This window comes from Urocitellus parryii, chromosome 10 (assembly GCF_045843805.1).
Source record: "Urocitellus parryii isolate mUroPar1 chromosome 10, mUroPar1.hap1, whole genome shotgun sequence".
NCBI classification, from domain to species: Eukaryota; Metazoa; Chordata; class Mammalia; order Rodentia; family Sciuridae; genus Urocitellus; species Urocitellus parryii.
Window position 1 is genome coordinate 36,878,090 of NC_135540.1, and position 26,293 is coordinate 36,904,382.

A 26,293-nucleotide genomic window follows, 5' to 3' on the forward strand; every position below is an offset into this window, starting at 1 on the left:
TTTGAAAGCAGGTGCCACTCTATATTCCTATCAGCAGTGTAGGAGGGCTCCAATCTCTCTACATCTTCATCAGCACTACTTATCATTCCAGTGGGTGTGAACTGATTGATATGAGATTTTATTTTATTTTTTTGTATGAACAGGAAGCATACATTTTAAAGGTCATGAAACTTTAAGCTAGTGTCTGAGTAGTAGATCAGTCCAAATTGACTACCTGCGTAAGAGAAGAAATCTGTGTTATACTGTGGTTTATAATGAAGGAGATTAAAATCTGGTTGCAAGTTAAGTTATATAAAGGTATAAAGAGAGCTGCCAGTTAAGGCAGTGTAGTAGCCCTGACAGAAGGATGCAGTTTGATGGTCACCAGAATAGACATAGTCTCTTGGGCAGGAAGTGAAGCTTGACTCAGATATGACTGATGGTAAGAGGGACAAGGAGACAACATTTTTTTCCCATTTCTCATTTTCCTTTCAAGTGGTGCAATACTACTAACCAAGGGAATAACAGGATTATGTAAAGAAGGTAATTGGTTTAAATATAATTTAAAAATATTAAGCAGAAAATTTAAATAAAACGTTCATTGGAAAATTGTATAAAGTGGTGTCACGATAGTAATTTAAAAACTGTTGCTACCTTAATGGTTTGCAAAGAGCATTTCAGCCAGTCTCTGGTACTGAGCATCCTCAACAGTGACCTGCAAACTACATTCTGTGTTCATGAATTCATTTAAACAAGCAAAACTTGTTTAATATGTTTTATTTTAAGATGCAAGATATCTGAAGACTATCACAGGAGGAGGGTTTTTTTTTTAAATGGTTACATTTATTACCTAAATTAATTTTCTCTGACCTGTTCTCTTTTAATCTTAATTTTTTTTTAAACAAAACTTCTAGGCTACATGATTCCCTAAGGATAAGAACAATGTTATGCTGGGGATATTGGTCTCTGGGCCAACCAGGTATCGGCACCAACCTGCAAGGAATTGTGGCTGAGCCACAGGTGTGTGGATTCATATCAGACAGAAGTGTCAAGGAAGTGGCCTGTGGAGGAAACCACTCAGTGTTCCTGCTGGAGGATGGAGAGGTGTACACATGTGGCTTGAACACCAAGGGGCAGCTGGGCCATGAGAGGGAAGGAAACAAGCCAGGTGAGTGCACCTTGTTTGCCTTGATTATCAGGAATGGAAAGGGAAAGCAGGAGGCTGGCTGCAGCTTTCCTGACCAGGCGTTTATTTTTCAGGAAGTCTCTTGCTGTTTTGACCATTGCAGGATTCCCTGCAGTTTACAACTGTTGTGTCTAATTCAAGCCTTCTGATGGAAAAACAGACTTTTTCTTTTTCATCTTGTTACATAACATGTGATATCAGTTACCAGGGAAGGGGAGGTGACTAATGGGTTGATTTCTCACCACCCCCCTCCACCAGTAATTAAAAGCTGAGACATTATGAAGGTTTTGTGGACAGGTAATCTCCAATGAATATCTGAAGTTTTTCTCCTGACTTTTGTAAAACATTTGGTGCGGAGTACTGTGCTGGATCTTGTGAGTAGAAAGATGAGTGAGATACAGTGATGAGGTGGCTCCAGTGATCCCCGTGGCAAGTGCTGTCATGGAAGTCTGAATGCGGTGAGGTGACATGCTGGGGCGGAGGGAGATTCATTCTGCCTTCAGGGGTTGAGTGGAAAGTATGAGTAGGACTCTGTGTGTGTGCAAGAGGGAGGGAGGGAGAGAGAGAGAGAGGAGAAGGAGGGAGAGAGGGGTGAGGGGGACAGGGGGAGGGGGGAGAAAGAATGTTCAGGAACACATGTTTATTGCACTGAGTATGCCCAGTAGTATGACTACAGAAATGCAGTACTGGGTCAGAGTGTGTGTAATAGTGTGCTGAGACTGGTGTTAGAGGGTAACTGGAGAAAAGAAGCTAGAAAGCTAGGGAGCTAACTAATTTCCTCAAATTTTAGTGCTTTCTATTTTTTTTTTTTTTGTGACAGGTGCTATGCTTATTTAAGTCTATTGGTTTGAATTTTTTTCCTCTTTATTTTTAAAGAATCTAAGTTTGACTTTCAGTATATGTAAAGCATGTATTTGAGAGATACTTTTAGTAGTGATGATATTTGAATGAGTCTTCTTTTGGTGAGAAGTAATATGTGGTCAGATTTAAGACCCTACCTATTTGCCACGTTAGCATGGCCCTTACCTGCTGCTTTGTTACCTGCTATCCTTTTCATGCACTATATCTAGACACTAAGGCTTCATTAAAGAACAGCATGGCTGTTTTTACCACACAGCGTTACTCATATGTGTTCATTTAGGCGAGTAAACTTGGGTGAGCTAGTTTTCTCCTGTGACACTGTTTCCTATTTTTCTCATTGGCTCTCATGATAAGTGGCTGGGCTCCCTAGTTTCCCTGCTCAAATGTCAGTATAATCTTTACTTTCTATATTGCTCATTGGAAAAAGGGCTGCAGGGTTAGTGTTAAGAAAAATTATGAAGTATGTGAGGTGTTCTTCATAGGCTTCCACTTCCTCATTTTCTGCCCCCAGGTTCCCTACCTAAGACAGCCCTCCAGGCTTGTTCACCAAGAAGTAATACTCAGTGTCCTAGCCTGGACTTTCCTAGCCTGTGGGCCCCGAACTGGAGATTTCAAGGAGGGGGTTTGCTGAATCACCTATAGACTAATTCTCTTGTATGTACAATGCACCTAATACTACAGGTTTGTTTTCAGTGATCCTGCTGTTTACTAAAATAAAATCCAGTTGAAAGTGCCACTGATTCCTAAGTCAATACATCCTATTCATCATGTGTTTACTAATTAGGGCAATATAAATAGAGTATACAGCTAACATGAAAGTGGCAGGGAGGTTTTTGACTTTTAAATGGTCTTATTGGAAAAGATTAAAAACCAAGGTCTTCTTTTCCCTCTGCCTATTACAACTCACTCTCCTAAACGTGCTCTGTTTCCCAGGTGAGAGCCAGATTCTAACAGAGCGGTTAATGGCAGGTCACAGCTCAAGAACCTGCTCTTTCCTGGGGTGACATCTACATTCAGGGAGTACTTGGAGAAACTTTAGGCCCACTTCACTCCAGTGATTCTTGAAGGACTTGTGTTCACCCTAACCAGACTCTGAAGGGAGTATTTTGGGAACTGAGAGATCTTTCTAGTACTCCTGGAGATAACAGACTTAGGATGAACTTCAGTCAGGTAACATAACGGAGGCATTACTCTCTCTGACCTAAAATGAGGATTATAATAGAGGGAGCTAATCTGTGTCAGCATCTAATGCAGTGTCTGGTGCTTTTTTTTTTTTACCTCATGCCTTCCAAATCATGCCACTGAGACGTTTTCACCACCTGGCAGAAAGCCCAGTACCGTCTCTGAAGTTACAGGGAAGGATGCCTGGGCTGGGAGTTTGAAAACTGAGTTCTTGGGGCAAGTTTCTTTCTATTTCTGAGTGTGAGTTCCTATTCCTATAAAAGAAAGAGACTTCTGGTTTTAATATTGTAGTTCTTAATGAGGTAGATTCAAATGGTAAAGAAGACTTTACAAAGTTTCCTGCAGCCTATGCAGGCTGTCCTCCTCACCTCTTATCCTCCTCATCCTTTGTTTTCCATAGCCCTGCCTTCTGGCAGGCAGCCTCACTGCAGAGCAAGAGGCTCCAACGTGCCTCACTACACACCTTTGTCTTAAAACCTAGGGAGAGAAGATTCACCTGGGGTAGCAAGTGGGAAAGGAAACAGAAATGTTGCAGTTCAACCATAGCAAAGTTCTGTTAGAGGCACCATGGAGAATACATGTGTGTGCAATCTGACATTTCTCTACTAGAGCCTCCTGACATAGCTCTGTGGCACTAGTAATAAGCAGTTGGGCTCCTGGATGTGAGTGAGTCCTGTGGAGCAGCCACTCTGTCTGCTGCACACTGAGTCAGGCCAGCAGCTTGTCATCATGCAGCCACTTACCATAGTAGTCAGGGCTGAGTGATGGCATGGAACCTGAGCTAGAGGGGTGCTAAGGTTTTCTGATTTGGCCACAGAATCCAGACTGTGATCTAACTTTGGAATAAGCCAGACTCTAGGGTAAACTACAAGATTCCAGAAATTTCTGTTGGTTAAGCTTGTCTGTTAATTATAAACTCCATAGCAGCTGTGGAAGAGTGCCTCTTTGAATGAAAAGATTATGTAGGTGGGTGCCTTCCTTTCTTTTAACTTTTTTCATTGGTAGGTGTGTTCCAAATCTGGGTACCATTTGGGTCTATTTTTAATGAGTAGGAGGAGAAAAAAGAGAATGAGCTTGTTTTGTGTATGTGTGCTTATTGAGAACCCTGACCTGGAGAGCTGCTAAATATGGAAGGCAAGTCAGTGGCAGACAGACTGTATGTTGCTGTGTTCTGCAGGAATGTTACAAGGAGCCTCTGGCATTAAGGAGGGAACTTGACAGAAAGCCCTTTCCCAAGGGGGCATTTCTGCGGCAGTGGGCAAGTCTGCAGTTTCATCATCATTATCCAAATCAATTGCCTTTGAGATTAAAGGATTTTATAGAAGTGTGACTGATTCCTCCAAGGCTTGGAGAATGTGAAGAAGAGAGTTTTAGTAGATACTTTGGTGTGCCCTACTTCCAGGGGACATAGACAGTTGTGTCATCCCCACCCCCCACCATGCTGGGGATTGAACCTAGGAGTGCTTTACCATTGAGCTAGATCTCCTCACCTTTTAATTTTGAGACAGAGTCTTGCTAAATTGACCAGGCTGGCCTTGAGCTTGCAATCCTCCTGCCTCAGTCTCCCAAGTAGTTAGGATTATAAATGTGGACCACCACGCCCAGGAGGCATATACAGTTTTGAGCACAAGTGGAAAATTTAAGATTTTCTGGTTTTACAGTATTCTCTGGAAATGGAGTAATGCCTGCCCATCAAACTACTGGATCTAAATTGATTCCTATCAGGACCTCCAGCAGCCTGAGTGGGGTTATATCGCACAAGCCGGAATATTCATTGCTTTGCCTTGAAACTTTTTTTCCTTTTCAAATGCAAATGACCCTGAGAGCCACTTAGTCTGATCTTGCTGAGGAGAAGGGAAATGGGAAGAAGTTGGTGTGATGTACCAGGATGAAAGTCCTCTACTTAACCACAAGCCATGTGAATAAACAATTTGAATAAAGAATTTGTTTATTCACTTTGTCTCCAACTGGAACAGATAGCAGGCACATGGATTCATTTTTTGGACACATTCTGTAGATTTGACTGATCAGAGGTATAAAGTGCTCCACCATGATTTAAGGGTCATGGAGACCTTTTTTTTTTTTTTTCCATCCTGGGTTATCAGACAGTTTCCTATTGCTGTTGTTGCCCCCAAGGCTCCTGTGTTTTCCTGAGACTCTCATTTCTGTACTGCTCATGTTCATAATGCCCTTTTGTGTCCAACTTTGTGTGTGTTTTTGTGTAGTGGGAAGGAGGCATTTAAAGGACAAATCAAATACTTCAACTCCTGGTTATGTAGGCACTAAATATTTTCACAGTGTGTCAAGAGTTGTAGGATGCTTGCTTAGGTATGTCCATGACTCATCCATTGTGCATGGGCCATGGGCAGAGAGGCCTGGGATTTTCAGAAACATTTTTTTTTCTATGCAGAAAAGTCACATCTAAATGCAACGTTCAACTTTTTATTAATAAAATATTGGATAATAGCTCTTTTGCATATTCCTCTCACATGAATTTTCTCTCCTACCTTCTCACCCTCACATTCTGATAAGGATTATTACTTTTTTCTTCATGTTTTTCTCCATGAATTCTTAATTTTGTAAGACCTAGTTACAGAGCTGGCATTATAGGAAGACTTGTGTGCTCCCTATCCACTCTTCAATAAAGCAGGCAAACAAAACATGAATTTTTTTCTTTTTTTAAAATTTATTTTGGTACCGTGGATTGAACCCAGGGGTGTTTAACCACAGAGCCACATCCCTAGCCCTTTTTTATTTTTTATTTTGAGACAGGGTCTTGCTAAGTTGCTCAGGGCCTCGCTACATTGCTGAGGCTGGCTTTGAACTTGCAATCCTCCTGCCTCAGCCTCCTGAGCCACTGGGATTATAGGTATGTTCCATCATGTCCAGCTAATAATATTTTTTAAAAGTAAAGTGATTAATAATTGAGCATTAAGTAAATCTAGAAATCTTTTATTAAGCTCAAATAGAAACTGATTGTCCATGAAAAAGAATTAAAATATTTTACTTTGCCATTCTTATTCTCACCCTACCACATTGTAGACCCTAGTCTTCAACTAATTCACATTTCTTCTTTCCCCATACCTTCTGATTTTTAGTATTGGGATTTTAGCATAAACTAATCCTGTGTTATTAGGGATGTCTAAATTTATGTAAATATTCTCTAACCTTCCTTCCTATCTTGAATTGGCAAAAACTGGTGGGTGCAATTATTTAATCTAATTTGACTCTGCTACATTTGAAAAATTCTGCACAGACATCCCAGGAAACCTTTTAATAGCAAACCTCAAGAGTAACAATTTGTAAGCGGGCTCTAACATTTCTGTGCAACTCTGTTTGATTCATATCTATGATTGGTTCTTTTTAATTCCTCCTGAGTTAGTTTCTCTTTCTTGCAGGTAATTTAATCCAATTCACTCACATTTTGTATTCAATCTAAGCATTTCCATAATGCCCATCACCATATGTAGCAGCTATCCTGCTGTTTGATAAATGAGGTTTATAAAGCTGAAGTCCAAAACCTCAATTCCCAAAACTGTGGTTGCTTCCAATGGTGGTAGAAATAATGCTTTCAACTAGCTTATCTGGTTGCTCTCGGGCATCTGAAGGACGCAATAACTGTCATTTCAATCAGCTCTTGCTGAAAAAGCAAACTAGCTGAGCTGAAAGGAAGGAAATAGGAGAAATCTTATAATGACTTCCTGTTATTGAAATGCATGTTTCTATGGGCATAACTCTGATATAAAAGGCAGAAAGTGCCATAGGAAACGTTTAGATCTTAACATTGCTCTTGTTAGAAGTGGCAGGTGGCAGGAGGCTGCACACCCCTTTCAGATGTTGGTGATAATGGTAGCAATCAAACACAGTGGGATGTCTTGCCTTCTTTGATAGCTGGGTGGATAGCCTTATGGTTCAGAGGTCTAAGGATTGGGAACAGCATTTGCTTAATAATTTTGTTATCCAGTGTGATTATTTGAAAGTTACTTTTTTTCTGTTTATGGTACTCAGCCTACTTTCTGTAAAGACATTTGAGTGTTTTAGAAAACACATATTTGTTAATGAGCATTCTTCTTAATGAGAGGTGTTATTTGTGACTTTAAAATTTTCAGTATTACTTTTAAGTAATTAACATATTACTTGAAAAAAGCTCAGTTCATTTGTTAATTGTAAAAGTTGTTAGGTATCATAAGCTTTCTTCATCACTGTGCTTAGCTTTTTAAAGATGATTAATCCTCATGCTAGCTCTGTAAAGTAGTTCAGTATTATTATCTGAAGTGTATATAGAGGAGAAGTAAAGGGAGTTGAGTTTGAGTCTTGCTTGGAAACTGACAGTTTGATTTGGTAATTCCAGGATTTTGTCCATGGACATGTTTTTAGCCTCAGGCTGATCAGGAAGGCCTGATAGGATTTTATTCTCAAACCTTTTTTCTGTTTACATTTAATTTCCACTCAGTCCTCTTGGAGAAACAAAGAGGCCATCAGTTTGGCCACCAAGAAGTTGTAGTCTTTAATTTACTGGTTAAATACCAAATACTATCCAGGTACTTTTGATAAAAGGTATGGGAAACAATTTCCTGATCACTGTTAGTATCATTGGACTAATGTTTGTCGGCCTACTTTTATCTTCTTTTGAGTATTAGATAACCTGGGGGCAAGTACACATGATAGTTCACATTTCATGTTGATATATTTTTGTCTCACAATTTGCCTTTTGTTCCTTAAAAAATTTTTTTAGGTGTAGATGGACACAATAACTTTATTTTATTTATTTTTATGAGGATTAAACTCAGTGTCTCAATTGCACTAGGCAAGTGCTCTTCCTCTGAGCCACAACCCCAGCTTCTGCTTTTTGTTCTTTATTTCCTTGAATTATTTCATTACCATTCAGTCACTGATTGAATAGATAGTGACTAGACTACTGGACTTCTCATTTGTTCTAAAATTTAGTCCAGTTCTATCCTTTGGAAGATATAGACTAGGTAGGAATGTAAGATACACCTGTAAAGATTGTATAATGCAGTTTACCATGTTGTAAGCAAGTGATAACGGTTCTCAGTCTGTCAAAATATGTTGTCCTGCTGTGAAGAGTTAGGTCTAAGACAGTTCACCAATAGTGCTGTAAGTGTTGGATAGTAGTGTTGGATAGTAGTATCAATTTATTAGTGTAGGGAAGATTGAATAAATTCCATGTTAGATGTTTGGAACAATGCCTGGCCTTTGATAAGCACTTAATCAGTGCTAGCTATTATTATTTATAGTAGTAGTAATGTGTGTTAACCTCCTCCATTGTAAGTTTAAAAATTTTTTTTTAGTTGTAGATGGACACAATATCTTTATTAATCATTAATTTTTATGTGGTGCTAAGGATGGAACCCAGTGCCTCACATGTGTGAGGCAAGTGCTCTACCACTGAGCTATAGCCCCAGCTCTATTGTAAGTTTTTCGATCCTGCTATTCCAGTATATTAACAAATTGATAAATTCATTATTAATGTGTGCATATAATTGTGTTGAACGTTTTTATAGGTTCCCTTAACACTGTATGATCTGACAAATGGTAGGTGTGGACATTCGGTGTAAGAAGATATTGTGCTCTAGGATTGTTAAGGAAGTGGTTACATATTACCTTTAAGTTTTCAGGGACAGTCTGTTTTCAGTTTTTTTTAGGTTCTTTATCTCATTGTTCCCAAGAAAAGTACTTTAACATAATTAATTGTGCATTCTGCTAGGCAGAGGGTTTTAAGACTCTATCTTCTCCCTTTTCAGAGTCATATTAATGATAGCTGGGTGATGACCCTTTGTAATTAAAAAGCCTGTTTTCCACTTCAAACAGACTTTCGGTAAATCAGTGTACTTTACTTGAAAGGAATTTTTCACTATTGGCTTGAAATTGGCTGAGAGTTGTGTGCATTATACTAATAGATTGTGCTGACTGAGGCAGTTCTACATTCCCTGAAACACAGAAGCAGTTTGCACACAGTCAAAATAGGGAGCCCAGCCAGGTGCATGGCACACGTCTCTAATCCCAGCGTCTCTGGAGGTTGAAGCAGGAGGACCCTGAGTTCAAAGCCAGCCTCAGCAAGTTAGTGAGGCCCTAAGCAACTCAGCGATACTGTTTCTAAATAAAATGTAAAAAGAGCTGGGGATATGGCTCAGTGATTGAGTGCCCCTGGGTTCAATCCCTGGTACCAAAAAAAAAAGGGGGGGGGGTTGGGGAACCCAGGAAAGTGGTGACCTTTATGTCCTTAGGCAGCAAGTACTCTGGTTTCTGTCAAAAAAGTCGGGGCAGCAGGCTGGCAGTCTCCAGGCCCAGCTGAGAATAAATTAGAGAGAAAGGAAAGATAGGAAATGGGGAGATAGTCCTGCAGAGCTCACTAGGGTAAAAAGTTCTGTTTTCCCTTTACATGAAGAAAAGAAGGCCAAATTAATTGAGTGTTTTTATTTACTTTGAGGTGGTGTGTGACAGGGATACTTTAAATCAGGTTAGTGGTGAATGAGAAGTTGGAAATTTTTGCGACATCTTTATAAGGGCTCTCCCATGCTTTCATCTTTTTGTTCCTGATTCTTTCCTAAAAGGAAAGCTTTTGAAGCAGAAAAGCTGTGGTGAATGTCTGTAGTATTTGCAACACGGGGACATGAGTGGTCAACAGTGTATAGTCATTGTGGCTACTCCATGTTCTCTCATTGGTCACAGTATGGTTCACATTAGTGGGTTGCCTGTGTCCTTTCTTCTTTTTGTTTTGTGATGCTGGGGATCGAATCCAGGGCTTCATGCATACTAGCAAGTGCTCTACCACAGAACCATACCCCTGAACTCCCAGATTCTTCTTTACTATTCTCTATTTTTTGAAAAAGCCTCTTATAACCTCTTACAGGGGGCACTCGTCTTTGGTCAAGGTTTTGTAAATAGCTGTTTCTATATTTCTAAATTGACAACCTATGAGTAGGAGTGGGAGAGGGTAGGACAGTGCCCAGAGAGCAAGAGGGCTGCATTTATCCCCTGCCCTCCTCTCTCTGGTGGATGCCCACCACCAGACATAAATTAATTATACTTTACTTTCAAGTAAAGTACACTGGATCTACAGAACATTTTTTTATCTTAGCATCATATGAGCTCAAGGAAAAGGAAAAAACCTAATTTCATTTCTTCACTGCCATCCATTTGTTCAGTCACTTTATGGATTGCTATTTTACTGCTTGGATTTAGATATTTTGGGTCAGAAAACAACTAACACTGTTTCCAAGTTTGTTCTCAGTTTAAATGAACCATCAGCTTTGACAGGTGATGAGCAGTTACATCTGTGCTAGCCAAACAGATGTCTGGGGACCTTCTTATGACTGAACTTTGCAGGTAGTGTGTGTGGATGGAACCATCCAGTAAAAGCTTTATGACAGGAAAAATTGGAGGGAGCCAGGGACTTAAAAATATATTAATCCTTTTCTGTTTTCAGTTTGTCTCCTCTGTTTCTTCCTCTGGGCTGGGCATCATGGTAAGGGCAGGGCCACAAATCAAGAAAAGGTCACGCTTCAGTCTCCTTTCACTTTTACTGTTATTCCCCTTCCCTTAATGCCTTCTTGACTCTGAATTTTATATGTCACTGTGTGGTATAATTTGAATATTTTATAAAGTACTAGGGCACTTTGGCTTTATATGGAGTTGATTTCTGGTCAAGACTGTATGTCTGCTCAGGCCTGTTGGGCATGGGATGATGGGAATTTCAGTGGGAAAGGGTGATTTACTCAGTCAATGGTGTTGATATAATTTGAGGCATACAGAATGAGACTCCTGGCTCAGTCCATATTCTGGAGTAAATTCTAAATGTATGAAAGATACAAATGTAAAAAATAATACAAAACTTACAAAGCACACCCCCTGATTTATCAGAAGAATGTGTTCGACCCTGGAGGATGCTAATATGAGATGTGTGGTCTGGAAGCCATGAAGAAAAATGATTGACAAATTTGTATGAAAAATAAAAAATTTCCTACGGCACAAGGCATCCATAAACAAAGACAAAAGATGAATGATAGATTGAGATATAATTTCAAACATTGTTGGATAAAGTTTTCATATTTCTTTAAAAATATTTTTTAGTTGCTAATGGACCTTTATTTTATTTATTTATATGCAGTGCTGAGAATTGAACCAGTGCCTCACATAAGCACTCTACTGTTGAGCCACAACCCTAGCCCCAAGTTTTCATATTTTTAATATACTAGAGCATTTTTGAGTTGACAAGGAAAAGATAAACAGCCCTATAATAAAATGGACATTTTATAGAGGAGTGCTTATAAATGGCCAATGAATTTATGCAAATAAGTTAAGAGAAATGAAAATTAAAATGAGACACCACTCTTTCATCTTTTGATTGGCAAAAAATTTTAAAGAGTAATACCTGTGCTCACTTACGTGGGAAATGGTAACTAGCTTGTGCTGACTGAGGAAGTATGAGCTGCTCCAATCTTTTTGTAAACTTAAAAGTATAAATTTAAAATGTTTCATACCTTTTGAATAAGTAACTCCATTCTAGGAAGCTTTTTTATGAGAATAAAAATGCTAATATATAGCATAAGGAAATATTTTTAACTGTGCTTATCATAGCAGTGTTAAGGGCAAAATAATAGAAACAGCCTATTCATCCTCTGGGGACTATGTTGGATAAATATAACTGAAAGTCATAAGATAAAGCTTTCCTTAAGTTCTGTCTTTGTATTTTTGACTCGCAGTTATTTCCAGTCTCAACCTCACCAAATTTCAAAGTTGATATCCACTTAAAATCTCTAGTTGGCTGTGTAATTGACATCTTAAACTTAATATCCAAAACCAAACTGGGTTTTCTCCCCCAAACCTGTTTATCACCACATTTTCTCCTTATCTGTAAATGAGAGTCCTATTCTTTAGGCCAAATATTTGGAGTCATCCCCAGTTTCTCTTATTTTCCCTCACATTGCACATCTAACTCATCTAAAAAAAAAAAAATCTATGCAAAATCTCTGTTGAGAAGATGTAACCAGAATCTGACATCTCTTTCTGTCTCTCTGGTCCATGTTACCATTGTCTCTCCTCTGAATCATTGCAGTAGTCTGTTTTTTCACTGTTTCCACCGTTGACCCCTTCTCTACACAGCAGCAATCATATTATTCCTCTCTTCTAATTCTTCCAGTGGTTTCTTGCTCCATCTCTTAACTGTTCTTTCCCTTACACACTCTGTTCCTCTGGTCTCAGTGGTCCCTCTTTAGAGCATTTGTACGTGCTATTCTATAATCCTGTAATTACTTTCTTTCTGTTTCTGCATGACTGATGGCTTTACTTCCAGTCTATGCTCACATGTCACCTTATTAGAGATGCTTCCCTTTACCACTCTGTGTATTTCCTATCCTGCCCAGTACCTCAGCCCCTTTCCTTCCATTTTTTTCCTATAGCATTTATTTGTGATAACATACATACAGTAGAACTCATTCTATCTTTTCCTCCCCTTCCCCTCTCTCTTTCTTGAATATATGCTCAAGTTTCATGAAGATCAGGGCATTGTTTTGTATCCCCAACACATAGAACATTGTTCGACACATAATAAATGCAGCTTTAGCAAGTATTTTTAAAATAATTGACCTCCAATTCTATTTTATTTATTTTGAGACAGGGTCTTGCTAAATTGTTTAGGGCCTCAAATTTGTAATCCTCCTGCCTCAGCCTTCTGACTTGCTAGGAATACAGGGGGTGCCACCATACCCAGTTCCACAACTTTTAAAAATATTAAGTCCATTTGATTTTTTTTTTTTTCACATGAGTCGCTGTTAAGTGGAACTCATTTCTAGACAGGCTTACATAGTTTCTGCTGTTAGGCATTTGTTTAATGGCTTGTAATGATCTGCATTATTTACATATATGCAAAGCAGATAGGAAGAAAAGGTCACACTAGAGTTTCTGCCAGCATTCCTGCAGCAGGTTTGTCTTATTGAGTTTTTGGTTTGAAGTATCTGTGAAATAAGTTGGAATTATACTATTGGTGTTAGGTACCCAGATATCTTGAGTGTTGATTCCCTACAGTGTATTAATTTGTTTACCCAAATATGTGTGAAATTTCTTTTATAATCCTAAAACTAAGTGTTCCAAAAGTAAGAGAAACATGATGATTTGGGGTAGATGTGTGTACTTGTAAACCATGAAAAATTGCCTGTTTTTGTTTTTTTGGTACCAAGGATTGATCCGAGGAACACTTTACCACTGAGCTACATTCCCAGTCATTTTCCAGTCTTCTATTTTGAGACAGGTTCTTGCTAAATTGCTGAGACTGGCCTTGAATTTGTGATCCTTCTGCCTCATCCTCCTGAGCCACTGGGATTATAGGCATGTGCCACCATACCTGGCTCACCTTTGTTTTTATTTTTTAAAATTTGTTTTAATGAGTTATACAGGACAGCAGAATGCATTTTGACACATCATACATAAATGAAGTATAACTTTTTTTTGGTTGTACATGATATGGAATTACACCAGTCATGTAGATAGGGTAATAATGTCTGATTCATTCTACTATCTTTCCTAACCCCTTACCATCTCCCTTCCCTTCACTGTCTTCTGCCTAATCCAAAGTACCTTTAGTCTTCCCTTCTCCTCCTCCCACCCCATTGTGAATTAGGATCTGCGTATCTGAGAAAAAATTTGGTCTTTGGTTTTTTGAGATTGGCTCATTTTGTTTAGCATGATATTCTCTATCCATTTACCTTCAAATGCCATAATTTCATTTTTCTTTAAGGCTGAATAATATTCCATTGTGTATATATAACACATTTTCTTTATCTAGTCATCTCTTGAATGGCATCTAGGTTGGTTCCATAGTTTGGCTTATTTGAATTGAGCTGTTGTAAACATTGATATTGCTGCATCACTGTGGTATGCTGATTTTAAGTCCTTTGGGTATAAACTGAGGAGTAGGATAGCTGGGTCAAATAGTGGTTCCGTTACAGGTTTTTGGAGGAATCATACTGCTTTCCATAGTGGTTGTACCATTTTGCAGTCCCACCAATAATGTAAGAGTGTACCTTTTTCCCCCATATCCTCGCCAACACTTATTATTACTTGTATTCTTGATAACTGCCATTCTGTCAGGAGTGAGGTGTAATTTCAGTGTAGTTTTGATTTGCATTTCTCTAATTGCTAGACATGTTGAACTTTTTTTTTTCATATATTTGTTGATGGATTTTATTTCTTCTTCTGTGAAGTATCTGTTCATTTCCTTAGCTCATTTATGGATTGGGTTATTTGTTTTTTTGGTGTTGAGTTGTTTTTAATTCTTTCCTGGAAATCAATGCTCTATCTGAAGTGCACGTGGTAAAGATTTTCTCCCATTCTGTAGGCTCTCTTTTCACATTCTTTATTGTTTCCTTTGCTGAGAAGAAGCTTTTAGTTTGAATCCATCCCATTTATTGATTCTTTATTTTACATCTTGTGTTCTAGGAGTCTTGTTAAGGAAATCAATTCCTAAGCCAACATGGTGAAGATTTGGGCCTATTTTTTCTTCTGTTAGGTACAGGGTTTCTGGTTAAATTCCTAGGTCCTTGGTCCACTTTGAGTTGAGTTTTATGCAAGGTGAGAGATAGGGGTTTAATTTCATTTTGTTACATACGGATTTCCAGTTTTCCCAGTACCATTTGTTGAAGAGGCTACCTTTTCTTTAATATATGTTTATGGTACCTTTGTCTAGTATGAGATAACTGTATTTATGTGGGTTTGTCTCCATGTCTTCTGTTCTATATATTGGTCTGTGTGTCTCTTTTGGTGCCAGTACCATGCCATTTTTGTTACTATTGCTCTGTAGTTTAAGGTCTAATATTGTGATGCCTCCTACTTCACTTTTCTTGCTAAGGATTGCTTTCGCTATTTGGGTCTCTTATTTTTCCAGATGAGTTTCATGATTGCTTTTTCTAGTTCTGTGAAGAATGTCATTGGGATTTTGAGAGGAATTGCATTAAATGTGTATAGCACTTTTGGTGGTCATTTTGACAGTATTAATTCTGACATGGGAGATCTTTCCAGCTTCTAAGGTCTTCTTCTATTTGTTTCTTTACTGTTCTGTAGTTTTCATTGTAGAGGTCTTTCACCTCTTTTGTTAGATTGATTCCCAAGTATTGTATTTTATTTTTTTTTTTGAGGCTATTGTGAATTTCTCTTTTAGTGGATTTCTCACTGATGTATAGAAACACATTTGATTTATGGGTATTGATTTTATATCCTACTACTTTGCTGAATTCATTTATTAGTTCTAGAAATTTTCTGGTGGGATTTTTTAAAAAAATTTATTTAGTTGTAGGTGGACACAATATCTTTATTTATTCATTTTTATGTGGTACTGAGAATTGAACCCAGGGCCTCACACGTGCAAGGCAGGTGCTCTACCACTAAGCTATAACCCCAGCCCTCTGGTGGAATTTTTTGGATCTTCTAAATATAGAATAATGTTGTGGGCAATTAGTGATAGTTTGAGTTTTTTTTTCTATTCATATCCTTTTAATTTCTTTTGTCTAATTGCTCTGACCAGAGTTTCCAGGACTATGTTGAATAGAAGAAGTTCACCTTTGTGTGTTTTTTTTTTAATATTTATTTTTTAGTTTTTGGCGGACATAACATCTTTGTTTTGTATGTGGTGCTGAGGATCGAACCTGGGCCGCATGCATGCCAGTCGAGCACGGTACCACTTGAGCCACATCCCCAGTCCCTCACTTTTGTTTTTTAATAGCAAGTTTATTGACACATTGCATACCATACAATTTACCCACATTATCTGTTTCTCATAGATTCGCAGGTTTATTTCAGAGACATTGTAGGTTTGGTTCTGGACCACTGCAATAAAGCAAGGTACACACTTTATGTTTTGATTACCAGTTTGGACCATTGAAGAAATATTGTATGCAGACTGTTAAAAGTGTAAGACAAGGAGATAATACTAAAACAACAAGAAAAAAGTGTCAAGTCACATATAATGGAATCCCTGTTAGAGTAACAATAATGGATTTCTCAAGCCAGTGTTGACAGAAATTATGTACTCAAAATATACAGTGTGAAGTTGTAATATATACTGTTAAATAATTATTAGTGTGAACATTTTAATTATAATTTTTAACTTCTTTAAAGACAGAGGTCAAGTTATCTTTTCTTAGGTGACCTTTCTTTGCTTTTGTCTTTTGAGAAATTTGCCCACTTCATCTGAGTTGTCAAATTTATTGGCATAAAATTGTTTATTACTCTTTTAATGTTTGTAAGAACTTTTTTTCTGGGTTGGGGATGTAACTCAGTGGTAGAAATGCTTGCCTGACATGTGCAAGGCCGTGGGGTTTGGTCCACAGCACTGTAGAAGAACAAGATGGAAAACTGTTTTTCTGATGTAAGTTACTTGTGTCTTCTTTATTTCCTGATTAGATTGGCTAGAAGTGAATACATCTTATTGAACAAGTTTATTCCATTAATTCATATTTTTTGTTTTTTCATTCAGTGGTTTTTACCATTATATTTCCTTTCTTCTGTTTACTGTTTTTTTTTATTTATACACGACAGTGGAATACATTACAATTCTTATTACACATATGGAGCACAATTTTTCATATCTCTGGTTGTATATACAGTATATTCATATTCATGTCTTCATACCTGTACATTATATGATTTGTTATAATATAGTTTTTTACTTTCTTAATGTGTAAGGTTACTAATTTGTAACCTTTCAATTCTAATAAGAACTTTATCCTAAAATATAATTTTAGCTGGATTTCATATCTTCTTCTTTTTTGACACTGGGGAGTGAACCCAAGGGCACTTTACCACTAGACCCTTTATTTTTTATTTTGGGATAGGGTCTCACTAAGTTGCTTAGGTCCTTGCTAAGTTCCTGAGGCTGGTCTCAAACTTGGAATCCTCCTGCCTCAACCTCTCGAGTTGCTGGAATTCTAGGTGTATGCCACTTTTGCTGGCTCTCATGAACTTTAATTGTGTATATTTTTGTTTCTGTTTAGTTCAAAATACTTTGTAGTGATTCCTTCAGGATATATTTTTTGACCCATGAGTTATTTTGATACATTTAATATGTGGGGGATTTTGCTGATAACTTTCAATGATTGCTAGTTTAATCCCCCTTTGGGCAGGGTACATATTTTAAATCTCTAAACCTCCTATTTTTTTTTTTTTAAGTACTGAGGATTGTAGCTCAGTTCCACCACTGAGGTTTTACCCTTCCCTTTTTATTTTGAGACAGAATCTTCCTAAGTTGTCCATGCTGGCTTCATATTTGCCTTTCTCCTGCCTTAGCCTCACAAGTATCTGGGATTACAGGCATGTGCTACCATACCTGGCCCAATGTTCTTAAATTTATGGAGTATTTTCATTGCCTAGAATATGGTCTATTGGTGAATGCTTTGTGCACATTTGAAAAGAATAGTGTTCTGTTATTGATGGAGTGTCTTTTAAATGTCATTTAGGTCAAGTTAGTTGATACTGTTAAAATCTATATCCTTACTGATTTTGTATCTACTTATTTTATCAATTACTGAGAAAGTGGTGTTAATTTTTGATTACCATTTTGGGTTTGTTTATTTTCCTTTTTGACTTTATAAGTTTTTGCTACATGAGTTTTGAAGCTCTGTTATTAGGTATTGCACATTTAACATTGTTAGGTTTTGATGAATTGATCCTTTTAACATCATGAGATGTCATTTTAAAAAAATCTGATAATAATCTATCTTGCATTATATGAATAACTTTTTTATATGTAAGCATGATAATCTTTTAAATCCTTTCAGTTCTTTTTAGTTTACTGTGTTTTTTTTTAAAAAAAAAAACAACACAATGTAGTTGGTTCTCATAGTCATCAAATCTGACTATCCCTGTCTTCTAATTGGTGTTTTTATATGTACATATTTTTTAATGTGGCTCAGTAGCTTCCTTCCAAGGAGGCCAAAGAGTATTACAATTTCAAAGATAAAATGAATGGATCTTAATGCGGGGATATTTTTTCTAATGTGATAAAAAGTTTTCCAAATCCATAAATTTTTTTTTCTTTCTTAGGGGCTCTTATCCACTCAGCCACATCCCCAGCCCTTTTTTTTGTATTTTATTTAGAGACTGGGTCCCATTGAATTGCTTAGGACCTCGATAATTTGCTGAGGTTGGCTTGGAACTCGGCATCCTCCTGCCTCAGCCTCTGGAGCCACTGGGATTATAGGCATGTGTCACCATACTGGGCCCAAATCCATAAAAATTTAATGGAATTGGTTCTTTTTAGGAAGCTTCTTCAGGGGCATCTAATCTCATCTTGCATTATGATATATAGTAACATTTAAGACTGCATACAGTTTAAAATAATAAAAAATAATCTGCAGGCTTGCAGATTGTTTCCTGTTATTAAACCATGTTGAATGAAAATACTTTGAGTAGTTGGGAAAAAAATGTGACTAGGAGAGGGAAGTAGTGAGGAGTCCTTTTAAAAACTTTTAAAAAAGAATTTCATGTCATGAAAGATATACATGTTTATTGCTCACAACTTAAATATCCATATGCAAAAGAAAATTAAAAATACTCTAATTTATCACCTGAAAAATTTTTGTACATCAATGTGATTATTAAAATGAATTAGTATCCTAAATACCATTTTCTAACTTACTTTTCCATTTTGTATCTCATGAATATTTTTCAATGATGATCATTTTCATACAGCTCTACATCAGTCTGCTTTTTGGGTCCTGGAGATTGAAGCCAGGGCTTTGTTTATACTAAGCATAAGATCTACTACTGAGCTTCATTCCCAGTGCCTATATTATCCTTTTTAATGACTGCATATTTGATTTTATAGTATTAAATTTCAATCTCTCTTTCCCTCCTTTTAATAGCAATGCAATGTACATTATTTCTTTAGATATGTTTGTAGAAATAAATCTCTTAGATCAAAGGTTATACAAAATTTTAAGGCTTATAATACATTGTCAAAATGTTTGCCTTAAAGTGTGTGCTGATTGATACTATATTAAGTTTGATATCTATTTTTTTGGAAGGTATGGATTAGATTTATATCATAATTTCAATTTGCCAGTTTTTCCTTCATTCTTTTTCTAAAAGCTAATAAACTTATCTCTATCTTTTGGTTTAACCAAAGTTAATTTTTAGGTTTACCATAGTTTAAATGTGAAGTTAAAGATAAAGACTTTTTTTTTTTTTTAAAGAGAGAGGAGAGAGAGAGAGAGAGAATTTTTAATATTTATTTATTTTTTTTTAGTTCTCGGCGGACACAACATCTTTGTTGGTATGTGGTGCTGAGGATCGAACCCGGGCCGCACGCATGCCAGGCAAGCGTGCTACCGCTTGAGCCACATCCCCACCCCAAGATAAAGACTTTTTAAGTGGCCTCCTTGAAAAGAATTGGAGAGTGTTTTGTTGAGATTGCAGTTAAAATATGTCAACTTTTCAGTGTGTGTTTTGTGACTTGGCATAGAGGGCTTTTTTATTCTCTTTGGGGTTGATCCACGGAGGCCAAAGTTAAAGATATTTGAGCTCTAAGGAAGCGGTTAGTTCCAGTGGTTGAAAATTGTGAGGGGGTAGATTTTCATAAATGTTCTAGTTATGATACTTTTCTAAATGGTCCTAACTTGGTTCTTTCACTTCTGATTGATGTGTAGTTTTTGTTTTCTCCCCCTTTAAACTAATTAATTTCCAAGTTTTTAATTCTGCACATATATCAATTAAATCAATGTAAGTACATTAGAATAGTTTGGAAATAATAATCTAGAGCTTATATATTCTTTATTATATATATGAAATACATTTTTCGAATGCTCTAGTCATTCTCCTATTGCTTTTCTCAAAAGAATAGAACTCTAAAAACATTTATTTCAAAAGTTACTGTAAATTTAAGTTTTTATAGGTGTTCCACATCTTGGATGATGGGATTTACCAGGTTAATTAATATGAGTTACAGCACTGTAAGTTGCCTGTGAGCTCTTTGGTAATCATTCAAGACATCTTAAAACCTGACTTTTTTGTATTTTGGTTATCAAAGACTTTCTGAAGTCAACAGGTAGGTGTTCCCTAGCATTTCTTTAATATTTCAGTCTTCCATAAAGATGTCTGAGGCCAGCTGACTGCGGTGGCACACCTGTAATCCCAGCAGCTCAGGAGACTGAGGTAGGAGGACTGAGAGTTCAAAGCCAACCTCAGCAAAAGTGAGGTACTTAGAAACTCAGTGAGACCCTGTCTCTAAATAAAATACAAAATAGGGCTGGGGATGTGGCTCAGTGGTTAAGTACCCCTGAGATCAATCCCGATACTCTCCCCCCTCCCCCGCCAACCCCCCCCCCAAAAAAAAAAGATGTGTGAGGCGGTCCTCTTGGAACTTCTAGTTTAGTTTTTTTTTTTTTGGGGGGGGGTACTGGAGATTGAACCCAGGGGTGTTCAGCTACTGAGCCATATTCCCAGCCCTTTTTTATATTTTATGTAGAGACAAGGTCTCAATGAGTTGTTTAGGGCCTCAGTGAGTTGCTGAGACTGGCTTTGAACTAATGATCCTCTTGCTGCAGTCTCCAGAGCTGCTGGGATTACAGGTGTGCACCACTGCAACCTGCTGGGATTACAGGTGTGCACCACTGCAACCGGCTAGCCACTCTAGTTCTTGTAGATCCCCAAATAGGCTGTTGTACAGAAGCAGGTCATTGTATGGCAAAGAAAAGATCTATGAAGGATAAAGCATTCATGGTAGCATGTGAGCTGAACTTTGAGGGGATATGTTATGAGAAGTGCATAGTTAGGTAATTTCATCAGGGCATTGACTCAAGAGCAAAGTGTAGGTCCTCTTGTGGAAATGGCCCAGGCCTTCCAAAATGTTTAGACCAAAATAGTTAAGAAAGAAAATAGGAAGATAGCTTAGGAAAAGAACCTTTCAAGACACAGAAGCAAAGAAAATGAGGAGGAAAGTGCCTAGTCACTTTAAGAGTCAGTAGGGCCCTAGGAAAAAAAATCAGGTACTAGGACATTCTCTATGTTTGGGAACTGCTGAGGAACTTGGATGTATAATATTGTCTTGAGTGGCTTGAGGAAAAAAAGAAATCCTGAAAGAGTAGAATGCAGTAGCAGGAGGTAAGAGGTGCAAGAGGGTGAGAGTTTCCTGCAAATAGGAAATCAGAGCTGGGGGTCACTGTGAGGAGTTGGAATCTACACAGCGGGAGGGCAGAGAGCTGGGTTTCCCACAGCAGGTTTCTTATTCTGTATTATAGAAAAGTGTAGCTTTAGAGTAGACAATTGGGAAACCAGGAAAGAGTTTCTCCAAATGATGAAAGTTCAACCCCTTTTGTCATACCAGCTGCTGACAGTTAGTTTACTTTGTTATGGTTTTATTAGTTAAAAGTTCAGAATCAAATATTGATCACTGATTTTGTATATTCTGTATACTTTCCACCCAGCTGCTCATGTTATTAACTTAAATCCATTAGGGGTCTTTCTCATTAGAATAGACAGTGAGGGAAATGAGTTAATTTCCCATTATCCATGAATAGAGTATTCACTTTATAGGTTGTGTTTTACTAATTTAAAATCTAACTAATTCTTTCCCACAAGGGCAACCAATATAGCTTAGTGGGCATAATGGGCTTTGAAGTCAAACAGGTCTGGTATTCATCCTAGCTCCCCACTATTAGTTGTGAACTGTGCCAAATTAAGTATCTTGAGCTGAGAATAATCATAGTTAGTGCTCTTGGGTCCAGATTGTTGCAAGGAATAAATGTCGGAATCACCCATCTATCCTCTAGGCTCATATCATCCTTCTCTGTTACCATACCCTTTGACACTTAATGCCAAATATTCCATTAACTACAAAAATTTAAAAAATTAGGATGCACTCAAAAATCAAGGAGAATTAATCCCTATAATAGAAGTCATTGAGCTGCTGACTTGCTCTAAGCAGCAGTTTGTATTTGTCCCTACCACCCTATTACTGTGATTCCTTCAGAGTTGGTAACATTGCTGAAGACTACGAAAGACTTAAAAAGTGTTGCCATCAGAGGATCAGAGAGAAAATATACTTTTATCCTCAAAAAATGCTGAATGTTTCTTTTGTGTGTTTAATTATGTGGGTTGCGGTTTTTTTGTTTTTTTGTTTTTGTCACCGTCTGTAAAATATAGCATATCAATCAGCAGAGACTGCAAGTGAAAATGTGCACTACAACCTGACTGTTCCCGTCTGGGACAATGGAATATTCAGGGAAAGAAGTAAATGAGGGCAACCATTGGCAAGTTGGCTTAACCTAGGGAGTAGATTCTAGGAGAGTGGTTTACTAGGACAAGTCTCTAGCCTCAATCAGATGGGTGCAGTTTTTTGGCTTTTAGAACACAGAGAATAAATTGGTTATGTGTAACCATGGTTTAATTTCCCTGCAGTCTTTGCATTATTGAACAGTACTTATGCCTTGAGGCTAAAAGATTTCTTGTGGTAAGGGTGGTTTTTGATGTCTGTTTGATGGTTGATATGTGAAGGGACAGGAATTGGTTTGCTTAGAGCTTGATCAGACTGGGAGTAAATGATAACTGGAATCTAGACGTGCCCTACTAAACTCTGGTCAAAAATAAGACTAAGAGTGATGATATTAAGATTTTGGGGTGGGAAATAACTGTCAGGTCAGCTAGCTAGACAGTTCAGTGCTCATCAGGACAGTGGAGAAACTGTTGATAGTGTCATTTTAGGGGGTGTGCTAACATTTAGGCAGGAGAGGGTACCGGTTGGCAGCAGGAAGATCAGGTGTGGAGAGGCAGGCTTCAATCATGAGTGAATGAGGCTAGGTCCCAGGCCCAAGGGAATGGAAAATCTGCCCAAGTCCTGCAACTGGTACAAGTTGGAAATTTGGTTAGAAGAATAGTTTGAGTCACCTGAGCTCCTCTAGTCGGGGTTCCTTACACTTGCAAAGTGAGTTGAGACTGTTTATGCTTGGGGCAAGACTGTCTTGAGAAATAGCTTTCTGAGAAAAGCCACCACATAGGTGTTAAATATTTTGACAGCCTTACATGCCTGAAAATGGACCCTTTTTTCTCCCTGTCGTCATATTTGAGTCATGCATTTGTGGTTACTGTAGCTTTGGTAGTATGTTTTGAAGTCAGGTATGGTAATGCTTCCACTTTTCTTCTTTATCTCAAGATTGCTTTGGCTATTTGGGTTTTATGTGCTTCCATACAAACATTTTAGGAGTGTTTTTCCTATTTCTATGAATATCATTAGTGTTTTATTAGAGATTGGATTGAATCTGTAGATTACTTTGGAGTATGACATTTTAACAATATTAGTTTTCCAATCCATGAACATGGGAGGTCTTTCCCTTTTTGGGGATGTCCTTTGCAGTTTCTTTCATCAGTGTTTGTGTAATTTTTCTTTTTCTTTTCTTTCTCTCTCTCTCTCTTTTTTTTTTTTTTTTGGTAGAGTTCTTTTACCCCTTGGTTAAATGTTTCCCTAGTGGTGTTTTTTTTTTTTTTTTAATAGAGCTATTGTAAATTAGACTGCTTTCTTGATTTCTTTTTCAGATAGCTTGTTTGTGAATATAGAAAAGAAAAAGCTACTGATTTTTATATGTTGATTTTGTATCCTACAGTGTTACTGAATTCATTTATCAGTTCTAATTTTTTTTTAGGGGGGGTCTAAGTTTTTCTATGGATAAAATCATGTCATCTGTGAACAGAGGTAGTTTGATTTCCTCATTTCCAATTTGGATGCCCTTGTTTACTTTCTCTTATCTAATTGTTGTAGCTAGGAATTTTTGTACTATTTTGAAGACAAGTGATTAGAGAGGGTATCCTTGTCTAGACCTACATCTTTTAGGAAATACTTACACTATTTTCTTGTTTGGTATGATGATAGCTATAGGCTTGTCATATGTGACCTTAATTTTGTTGAGATAGGTTTTTTGATTTTAATTGTTTTGATTTTCAATTTGTGGAGAGTTTTTATCATGAGGGGATGTTCAGTTTGATTTAATGCCTTTTCTGAGTCTGCTGAAATGGTCATATAGTTTTTGTTCTTCATTCTGTTGATGTGGTATATCATTTGTTGATTTTGTATATGTGGAATCATCCTTGAATCCTTGGGATAAATTATATTTGATCATGGCATATAATCTTTTTGATGTGCTATTAGATTTGGTTTGCTAGTGTTTTAAGATTTTTACATCTGATCATCAGGGATATTAGTTTATAGTGTTTTTTAAAAAAATATTTATTTTTTAGTTTTAGGTTGACACTGTATCTTTATTTAATATTTATGTGGTGCTGAGGATAGAACCCAATGCCTTACGCATACTAGGTGAGCACTCTACCACTGAACCACAACCCCACTCTCGGTTTATAGTGTTTTTGTTGTGCCCTTATCTAGTTTTGGTATCAGGGTGATGCTGGTTTCATAGAATGCATATGGAAGAATTTTGTTCATTTTATGTTTTTTAATAGTTGAGAAAAATTGATATTAGTGGTTTTTTTTTTTTGTTGTTGTTGTTTTTAAGTTTGGTAGAATTCAGCAGTCGGGCCATCTAGTCCTAGACTTTTCTTTTTTTGGTAGACTTTTTATTACTGATTTCGTTTCATTATTTATTATTGCTCTGTATGGGTTTTCTGTTTTTTCATGTTCTTTCTTAGTAGGTTCAATGTGTCTAGATATTTGCCAGTTTCTTCTAAGTTTTCCAGTTTGTTGGCATGTAGTTGTTCATGATAGGTACTAATGGTCCTTTGTATTTCTGTGGTATCAGTTTTAATGTCTCTTTGTCTCTTGACTTTATTTATGAGTCTTCTCTTTTTTCCTCTTGGTTTAACTGGAAGTTCTTCAACTTCATTTTTCCCCAAACCAACTTTTTGTTTCATTGATTTAGTTTTTTTTTTTCCCACAATACCTTCATTTTATTTATTTATTTTTATGTGGTGCTGAGGACCAAACCCAGTGCCTCACATGGCTAGGCAAGTAAGTGCCCACCACTCTACCACTGAGCTACAACCACAGCCTGTTTCATCGATCTTTTGTTTTGTTTTGTTATTTTATTTCTGCTCTGATATTTCTTTCTACAAATCTGGGGGTGGATTTACCTTTGTTTTTATAGTTTCTTGAGTTGCCTTATTAGATTGTTTATTCAGAGTCTTTTCTCTTTTTTATGTAGGTGCTTATTGGCATAAATTTCTCTTGTTAGTACTGCTTTTGCTGAATCCCAAAGATTTTGGTATGTTGTGTTTCTGTTTTCATTTGTTTGGAGAAATTTCTTGATCTCCCTTTTGATTCCTCCATTGGCCATTGTGAGCATATTGTGTAATTTCCATGTATTTGTAGAATTTTTAAAGTTTGTCTTTTTATTTCTAATTTTGTTCTCTTGTGGTCAGAAAAGAAACATGATGTGATTTAGATTTTTTGAATTTGTTGAGATTCTTTTGTGGTCAAACATATGGTGTCTCCTGGAGAATGTTCCATGTGCTGATGAGAAGAATATGTATTCTACAGCTGTTGAATGAAACATTCTATATATGTCTGTTGGGTCCATTTGGCCTATAGTATAGATTAACTGTGTTGCCTAGTTGATTTTTCTATCTGGATGATCTGTCCACTGATGAAAGTAGGGTGTTAAAATCTCCATCTATCTGTATTGGTGTCTATCTCTCCTTTTTAGATATAATATTTTCTTTATTATATTTGAGTGGTTTGGTATTGGTTTTATATATGTATATATATGTATGTGTGTATATATATATGTTTATATTTAATTCATTATGTGTTTTTACTTTCATTCTATATGTGTTTTTACTGGTAAAGTGATTTTCTTATATGCAGCATATAGTTGGGTCATTTTAAAAATTCATTCAGACAGTCTGTATCTTTTAGTCGGGGGATTTAATTTACATTCTAGGTGGTTATCAATCCATTTATATTCAGCCGACTCCTATAATTTCATTAATTGCTTTCTGGTTTTTATAAATAGCCTTTGTATTTTCTTCTCATTGTTTATCTTCGTGGTTTGGTGGTTTTCTGTGTAGTCACAAAGTTCAATTCCTTTCTCTTTGTTTTTTATTTACAGTGAGTTTTGTACTTCTGATGGTAGT

General features: G+C 37.0%; 1 protein-coding gene across 2 annotated transcripts in view; it reads left to right on the plus strand.

Annotated features, from left to right (window-relative positions):
• The window catches only part of Herc3 (HECT and RLD domain containing E3 ubiquitin protein ligase 3), a 121,487-nt gene that overhangs the window by 12,567 nt on the left and 82,627 nt on the right, over positions 1 to 26,293 (plus strand). Inside the window, exon 3 of one of the 2 annotated variants that reach the window (XM_026405193.2) lies at positions 894 to 1,147. The exons of the other annotated variant lie outside the window; for it this stretch is intronic. Coding sequence (XP_026260978.2) covers positions 922 to 1,147 — 226 coding nt within the window. The 5' untranslated portion in view covers positions 894 to 921. The remainder of the gene's footprint in view (positions 1 to 893; positions 1,148 to 26,293) is intronic. 2 annotated transcript variants of the gene reach the window in all.